At 39.1% G+C, this 8,904-nt stretch overlaps 1 protein-coding gene across 1 annotated transcript; it reads right to left on the bottom strand.

Moving 5' to 3' along the window:
* Positions 1-6,088: 6,088 nt before the first annotated feature.
* On the bottom strand, positions 6,089-6,879 carry LOC109745209 (histone H2A.1). The gene is made up of 2 exons (XM_020304341.4): positions 6,620-6,879; positions 6,089-6,525 (listed from the first exon to the last, which is right to left on the bottom strand). Exons 1-2 carry the CDS (start codon positions 6,794-6,796, stop codon positions 6,262-6,264), a joined length of 441 nt encoding a protein of 146 aa, XP_020159930.1. The 5' UTR covers positions 6,797-6,879; the 3' UTR covers positions 6,089-6,261.
* Positions 6,880-8,904: the final 2,025 nt, after the last annotated feature.

Below are 8,904 nucleotides of genomic sequence, written 5' to 3'. Positions count from 1 at the left end.
AGTGCGGGTGGGAAGTAGTTCTCAAGCTCACGTAATGTGATAATGTTTTCCTCGTGTAGCCTTGCACTTCTAAGTTGATCGACTTTGGAGAGATAATATTGAAAAAATTACATAGGACAAGAAGTGTTTTGCGGACGCGCTTATCTGTTACGCCTCTAACAGTAAACGGAAGTATTTGTGTCATGATCGCGACAATCATGAGACTTCATCCCGCTGAACATTTTTCCATTAACCGCACATATCTGCATATACTACCTAAGTAAGTGGAACCAACTTTGATACCTTGAAGACAATTGAAAACTTGACTGGGCTCCTTCTCATCTAGAGTAAAGTGAGTGTGTGTGTGGGGGGGAGGGGGAGGGAGTTGTCATCCTTGAATTTTGGAAATATTTTTGCACGTGACTGTTTCCTCTACTCATGATATGCGTGCAACTCAGCCCTAATACCGAGGTCTTCCAAGTCTTATCTTGCCTTCAATCCATTTTTTTCTTTTTTCGACATGTCAAACTATGTGCCAAGCAAACTCTCGCAGACATTCATTGTGAGCTGCATGACATCAAGGCAGCGAGGTGCATCGAGGACTATCCAATACGACAAGCCCCAAAAAGCATACTCCCTTTTTCATACTGTTAACAATGACTTCTTTGGGGCCTTTCGCTTCTATCCTAACTTAAGGCACTAGTTCCGTCGTTCAACATGTGGCGGATTTTTTTCTCTGCTTCTTGTACGTGACTTTAATCGGTCTTGAGTTTTACTGTCGAACAGATCTTTGCGAGTTATCCACTTCATTCTTCTGAAGCCACCTTCAATGCCCCATGAAAACAATTTTGCAAGAGCTGGCTTTTGATGTCTCGTCAAAAGTTGTATCATCCATACACGTAAACACATTTGCAGTGTCCATGGCATACTTGCAGGAGACATATACATAACCAAGATAGCATTGCACCATCGTGATCAATGCAACTCTTATAGGGAAATGATCCCCTTCGTTGGCATCCCAGGTATCGACCCCTCCAGCAGCTCATGATGCGTACATCATCCTTCAATAGCTGGAGATACAAGTTAATATTGTTCCTCGGTTGTGTCGGCCCTTGAATTAGCATAACCATGTGTATATATACTTCCGCTTTACATAGAGCCATGGGGTTGTATAACCATACAAACACACGCCATGTGGTATGTGATGTGCTAGTTCACAAACGAATTTAGTCCATCTGTACTCACAGCCATCCCGAGGTTCCCTGAGTTTGTCGCGAATTCTTGGTATTTACACTCGAGTGCTTTTCATATGTCTTAGACGTGTGCATAATTTTTGCTTGTTTCATAATAAAATTACGTTATTTCCATAGTCTTAGCACCAATTTTTTTTTTTTTGAACTAACCTATTAATTCGGTCCAAGGGCAATATGTCGTTTTCTGTAGTTTTGGGCTTTTAAGTAAAATCAATTTTCACAAGCTCAGAAAGGGGGGGAATTCCCAAAAATGATTCAAGTCTAGAAGCTTCCAGAGGCACCTAGCCCCGCTTGGAGAGTCCTATGGGCTCCACGATGCGAGGGGTGTCCGCGTGGGCCCCATGGGACTCCGCTCCACCACCTCTCGGCACCTCCACCTTTATAATTGCTCGAAAACACTGATTTTATATAGAGGCAAACAATTCACAGCCACACCTCTATGTCCCGCTGTGATCCAATCTATATGCATTTTCCCATACTCTCCATGAGGGAATTCATCACGGCGGCCATCAACATAAACCTTGCTACTACCATAATTTCACATGAGTAGTTTTCTTTGGACTATGGGTACATGGCAGTAGCTAGATGACAATCCATCCTTGTTATTTAATACAGTGTTTAGAATTTCTTTTAAAAATCATACCGTTAAAAAAAATTGGAACTTAAAAAATGTTCAAATTTTGAGAAAAATGTTCATATTCTTTTAAAAGTTTTGTAATTAATTTTTTTAATGGATGGAATTGCTAAAAAATCATTAAAAAAAGAAAACTATCAAATCTTTCAAAAATTGTTCAGCGTTTTAAAAGTTGTTTGTGTTTTCAAAAATTGTTCACAGTTTCAATAAAATGTTCTCAAAATTTTAAAAATGCTTGCTACATTATCTCGGTCGATATAGTGCATCTGTTGCTGATATAAATTGGCTCGCTACATACAGTACACTGGTTTTCTACAGTTCATTGGTTCGCTACAATACATCAGCAAGAAAACTCGATTGCTTTCCGGCCTCCTACAGTATAATGCTAATGAGCCGGCCCATCAACACATGCATGGTGCGTGTTGCCTCCGGTCAAATAGGAGGTCCCGTCAGGGACAAAGGCTATATCTCGCTCCCTAGTGGGCTGACCCAGTTGTAAGTTTGTTCGTTTATTCGTTTGGTTTGTTTGTTTGTTTCTTTTCTATGTATTCCCATCCCTAAAAGTGGTTTAATGAGTCGGCTACTTCGCTAGTGGTGAGGCTAAGCACATGACACGAGAATTTTGACTCGATGGTCCTGTGCTAATAGAAGTCGCTTACTCTCCATCTAGCGAAGGTGCCAAATCCTTAAAGTAAGTATCTATTCGCCTAGTGTACCAACCACGTGGTATGCCGGGCACTCAAAGACCTGGAGAATGAGGGCCCACCCCACCTAAGAGCGCTTATGTCATATGGGTACTCTCGGCTGGAAACAATCCTTATGGTTTTTATATCCGGTTAGAATAACAAGAAAGAATCAAAATCCAGGTTGGTTGGTGAGGTTCGGAGAGCACTTGTTGGGTCTACCTTTTTTGCTAAATGTTACGGCCTAAATGCTGAACTATTGACCCTACTTATTCGGAACTTCTCGCAATAAGCGCTATATAATCCTTGTTAGCAGTTGAAGATGCTCTATATTGGGCAGTGTGATGCTTTCTCTCGCTTCTACAAGACCAACAACACCTCGCCTTAAGCACGACGTATGGTGGGCTGACCCAATAGTGTTAGGTTCGTTAGTTTCATTTGTTTCATTTTTTTTTCCTTCTTCTTTTTTACCTTTTTATGATTTTGAAAACATAGTAATATATATATATATATATATATATATATATATATATATATATATATATATATATTCAACAATTAACTAACTTGAATTTTTTTTAAATATCGCTCTAGCATTTAGAAATGCTAACACAATATAAAACATTTGTTTGCATAATTTTTAAAAAATGTTATATTATTCAATAAGATGGTCGTGACAATTTCAAAATGTTTGTGTGTTTAAAAAAAAGTACTTACCATTTTTTTAAATGTTTGAACAATGGAAAAAATATATGTGTATCTTTTAAAAAGTTGTTCCATTCTAAAGAAATTGTGAAATTTAAAAAACTGTTCACACATTTCAGAAATAAGTTTATGAAAATTTTAAGAAATGGTTATACAATGAATAAAAATGACCACATAGTTTAAATTTTTTGTTTCGTATCATTGGAAAAATTCCCATGAATTTGCAAAAAGTTTTAATGTAGTCATAAGAACATTCAAACCTATATTTCAGAAAATGTTTATATATTGTACGAAAATTCTTCATGTATTTTTTAAGAAATGTTTCATACCATTCAAAAAAAAATAGTCAACATGTGTTTGAAAAATATTTAACCTGTTTTCATAACATGTATTTGAAAAATGTTGTTCATGTACTGTATTTGATACATAGAAAAACAAAAATAAAAAACTGCAAGGAAGGTTCTAAAACCCAATTCTGAGAACCGCCCCAAAATGGGTTCAATGGACTGGCCCACTAAGATGTGAGCACCCCAAGCGCCGCCAGAGGTGAGTACATGCTACATCCTCAGAAACTTACACGAGATCAAAATAGTGCAACAGATCGACGGGTTGTATATAGTCGTTCGGAACATGCCACCGAGGTGTGACTAGGTCACACACCTCCATGTATTGAGGAATTATTGCCTCTTTGATTGTAACCCAATAAATATGGAATAAAACTCCCTTTTCATTGCAATAAAAAAGAAATGTATTTTTTGCGAGAAACAGTAACAGAGATATAGCCTTTGCGAATGGCACTGTTACATTGGGCAGAGCGAGCGAGCAATCCCTATTGGGGCACCGTCCAACTGAGCATCGTAATTACAAGCAGGCGCCAATGGTGGTATAGTGTTCAAAACACGCGCCGCCAGCGTATGTTCTATTTTGTACTAGCCCATGTATGCAACGCAAAGGTATAGTTAACTGGTAAGCAGTAAATTTGAACTAAAACTACGACAAGAAATGGAATGGAGGGAGTAGCTGAGTCCAAACATCGAGAAAAAAACTGAGTACCAGATGCGAGTGGCCGAGCGTGAGTGAGTCTCTTCACCTCAATTGTTTTATGTTTTTGTCGCTTTTATAAGTACAATGTAAATTAAATAAGTAAAAAATAAAAATCTGTGTGCTACAAGTTTTTTCACACAGATAAACTTTTTATGTAATTTTATAAAATGTATATGATAATGTTCATGGCTTTCAAAACATATTTGTATGTTTAAAAAAATGATCATGCAGATATTAAAAAATCAAGTTTTTTGATTAATAGTCATGCATTTCTTACTATTGTTAAAGTAACCAGATAAACGTTTCATGTATTTTATATAGTATCATTTTAAAAATTATTTGCTCCATTCTCAAATATGTTCATGAAGTTACAAGAAAGTGTTCACATATTTTTTAAAAGTGCTCCTGCAAAGTTGAAATAAATTTATACATTAAAAATATCGAAATAGATTAAAAAAGTGTTCTTGTGATTTATGTTCAGTTGTTTTATGTGCTAATGTAATTCTAAAAAGATTTCCATGTTTAAAATAAATGTTCTTAATTTCTAGAAGTGTTCACAAAATTGAATAAATGTTCTTATAATTCTTAGAAGTTATTCATGTAGTTATTAAAAGTGTTGCTGTGTTGAAAAAATAATTATGTTTTAAAAGTGACGGGTTATTTGAAAAGTTTTGTCATGAAGTATTCACCTATTTTACAAAACATGTATGTGCCATTTTAAGAATGGTTCACGTTTTATTTAAAAAATTATGTGTTTGGAAAACATTTTAATATTTCTAAAAAGTACTAAAAATCTGAGACAAAACAAAAACAAGATATGAGAAAGTCGACGAAAAAGTAAAAAAGGAAAACTTCAAAAGACGACAAATGGGAAAAATAAATAGAGACAACAGAGGAAAAATAAAAAATGAAACAATAAAGAATTCAGCAAAAGAAAAATGTAACAAACAGAAAAATATAGTGGAAAAACCATATAAATCCACGAAAACAGCATGAAAAACAAGAGAAGCGTACACAAAAACTATATCCTTAGCACAAGACCTTCCCCGGACTCGGTACTAGTTTTGGTTGCAGGTGATTTAGCGAAGAATCGGTTATAATAGAATCGATGTGTTCAATTCCAAGTGTTTTTTACTGAGATTTGTACCTGTTGTATTTCCATGGTGGTTACCAATTTTACTTTCAGAAAATATATTTTTGTTGATGGAACGAAGTGAAACATCGCTATATCAGTTTTCTTACATGAGCATGGTTGCTATCTTAATTTCTCAATGTTTGTTTCTCTTTAGGTCAATCTAAATTAGTACCTTATCTGGCTAGTGGCTCATAAATCATAAATCTGGTTTGTGGTTTGTTACGTACACCTGACTCCCCAAACTTCACTTTGCATACGGCCGGCTCAACTCCAACCGGAAGAATTTGTTTGGGCTGTGAATACAACATGTAAAGAACTCAACTACTGAGGGAAAGATCAAGCTGAAATTAACTGCCGGAATGTCTTGGCATCGCTTTTGTGGTTCGCTGGTACATGCTTGAGCAAGTCTAAGATGGTGATGCTGACTGACAGAAAGCTGGTCATCAGGTGCAAATTTTTCTTTACAGCTCAATAGTAATATGATTGTGTGGATCTTCATAAGGGATTTACAATCATTGTTTGAAATTGAGCGCCATAATTTAGAGAGCAAGGAATTGGGGAATTTTTCAGATGATAGAAGTGAGAATTTGGTACAAAACAGCATAGGTAGCGAGGATTAACAAGATCAATTGCATCCACAGATAGAACAAGAGAATCAAGATCTGAACGATTGCATATTTAGCCATTCCTACAGAAATCACAGACACAATGTCACCCTTGCTCAGCGAATCTAAGGACAGAACCACTACTCGTCTAACTAACCAAAAGACTGCTCATCTTGTCCATGAGAAATGGATCTAAGCAACAATGGCTATGCTATGCGGAATTCTACTCCTTGGTGGCGACCTTCTTCTTGGGGGACTTGGTGGTGGTCTTCTTCTTGGGCGACTTGGCCTCCTTCTCGGCGGCGGCGGGGGACTTCTTGGGGAGAAGCACGGAGTTGATGTTGGGGATCACGCCGCCGTGGGCGATGGTGACGCCGGCGAGCAGCCTGCCGAGCTCCTGGTCGTTGCGGACGGCGAGCAGCAGGTGGCGCGGGATGATGCGGGTCTTCTTGTTGTCCTTGGCAGCGTTGCCGGCCAGCTCCAACACCTGCGATTCAAAAACGAAATCTGTCAGTTATCCGTCGAACACAAGAAGAACAGAGAAGAAGAGGTGCTCGGGGAGGGGAGAGATCTGTGCGTACCTCGGCGGCGAGGTACTCGAGGACGGCGGCGAGGTAGACGGGGGCGCCAGAGCCGACGCGCTGCGCGTAGCGGCCCTTCTTGAGGTAGCGCCCGATGCGGCCGACGGGGAACTGGAGCCCAGCCTTGACGGACCTGGTCACCGACTTCTTCCTGTCGCCGCCCTTCCTTCCGGCCATCCTGCTTGCTGCTTCTCCGGCGAGCTGGAAACTACTCGAGATGCGGGGGCGGCTGGTCTGGATCGGAATGCTCCGAGCTTGTGTGTTTGGACGGCGGCGAGGGCGGGGGGTTTTATTGGGAGGCGGGAGCGTCGCTGGCGGGGGGAGCGATCCGCGTGATGCGGTGCGCCAGCCGTTGGATCTGTGAGGAGCGGGCGGCGGAGATCAGTTTGGGGGCACGATCCGTGGGAGGGTCTAATCGGCCAATCAGAGAGCAGGGATTTTTTGTTACCACTTGATGATTGTCTTTGTGCATCATTTGTACAAAAAATTCCACTCTTATCTTGCAGCCAATTGATTTTTCACTGAGACGAATCTGCTTATATGTATAACATTGTTTGCTGTTCTAGTTAATCACATTTTATTTTTGGTTGTAAGCCCATTCATCATGTGTGGATCAACAATTTAGCATCTGGTATTGGCCATATTCATTTTCATCACTCCATAGACTAAAATGTTCAATTTGGCAAATTTTGATTAGAAACTTGAAGTTTAAGAAATGGAAGGTATATGCGTTGTACAGCATGTGGAGTGAAAAATATAAGGATGGGTAAGGATAAGAACTGTATGGCCATTGTCAATGTCGTCGCAAGTTGTTTCACATTGGGAAAACAATCATGAATCATGCGAGTAATATAGAAGGTTCTTTGCTTGGGTGCGTGAAATGTTTCTATGACATCTAAAAAATGTCAATGGTATGTTTAAAAAGAGCTGTGTGAACATGTATATGACACTTTTGTGTGTGGATTTTTTGTTAACCCTTGTTATTAACGAGCCTTTTCATTACTTTGTTCATTTGTTTGTTTTTCGCCTATTTTCATTACTCTGGTCATTTGTCTGTTTTTCACTCTTACGCATGACATGTTACTATTATCTGTTGAACTTTGTGTTTAATGTTACTTTTGTATTTTGTTATCTTTTTAATGATTAGTGTGATTCATGTGACTTTGTGAGATGAAAATGGAGCAAATTGTGCATTATCCTTTGACATAGTCCCCAAGTTACATTGCCACACCCGAGCTCCTAAGACACCGTAGATCCTCGAGCCTCACGGTTCCTCAGCCGCCTCCAAACTCGCTAGTCCGTGTACGACCCCCCCTCCCCGCGCCGAGTCCCGAGCTCCACCATTCCTAACTCAGTATCCAGCCGTCAACAACTCAACCTACAGCTGACCCAGGATTTGCTGTTTCAACCACCTCTAGATAAATCGAGCCTTCGTCGTCTATCTCTAGACGATGGGCTCCATCTCTTGTGTCCCCTCCCTCTGATCTCTTTCTACTGAAGGTAATTTCACTTCCACATGATGTATGGCCGTGTTATTGTTGTATGCTGATATTGATGTATGGTGGTGTTTCTGCCGATGATTTTCTCAATCAAGGCGACCCTCGCTAGCATCCTTAGCAGGGGTGGGGATTTTTCCTGTACGACAGTGCTACTGTTCATCCCGAGCTCATTTGAGCTTGGGACCATAAGAGTACTTTAGACCTTCTCTTAGGAGTATAATTTAGATAAAATCATCATTCTTTATTTGTAGGTAGCGGTAATATTATTGGAAAAGGTGTTATTCATGATTTCTTTATTTGTGCCAGTATGTTACCTATGCTAGGAGGGTAAATCCTTAATAAAACTTCTAGTCTTGCAGATGTAATATATTTGCTTATAGTTGAACATGAAAGACAATTTGTTCACATGTATCATTCCATACAAAGGATCCTTCTAGAATTCTCTAATATTTCATGACCCTTACGTTAAGCGTGTTACCACTATATTTCTAGCTTATGAATTTGGGCATATTATGAAAGAAGCACGTGAAATATATGCCCATTACAATATAAATTGTGGTATCCCTCATATAGAGGAGATCTTTTTAATCAAGAATAGATAAGGAGACTACAATCTCCAAATTATGCTGCTTACAATGAAACCCATGCATGCATGAATATAATTAAGATATGTGTGGTGTGGTTTTGAATCGAGCATGTTATAGTGTATACACATCGAATAAGGTCAAACTGATTTGAATTTGAGATACCGATGGCAGGCATCGTTTGGCCACATTGCATCCATGC

The sequence above is a fragment of the Aegilops tauschii genome, chromosome 6 (genome assembly GCF_002575655.3).
Source record: "Aegilops tauschii subsp. strangulata cultivar AL8/78 chromosome 6, Aet v6.0, whole genome shotgun sequence".
Lineage (NCBI taxonomy): Eukaryota > Viridiplantae > Streptophyta > Magnoliopsida > Poales > Poaceae > Aegilops > Aegilops tauschii.
The sequence above is the reverse complement of the archived record's forward strand: the minus strand, read 5'-3'. Positions and strand labels throughout refer to the sequence as shown.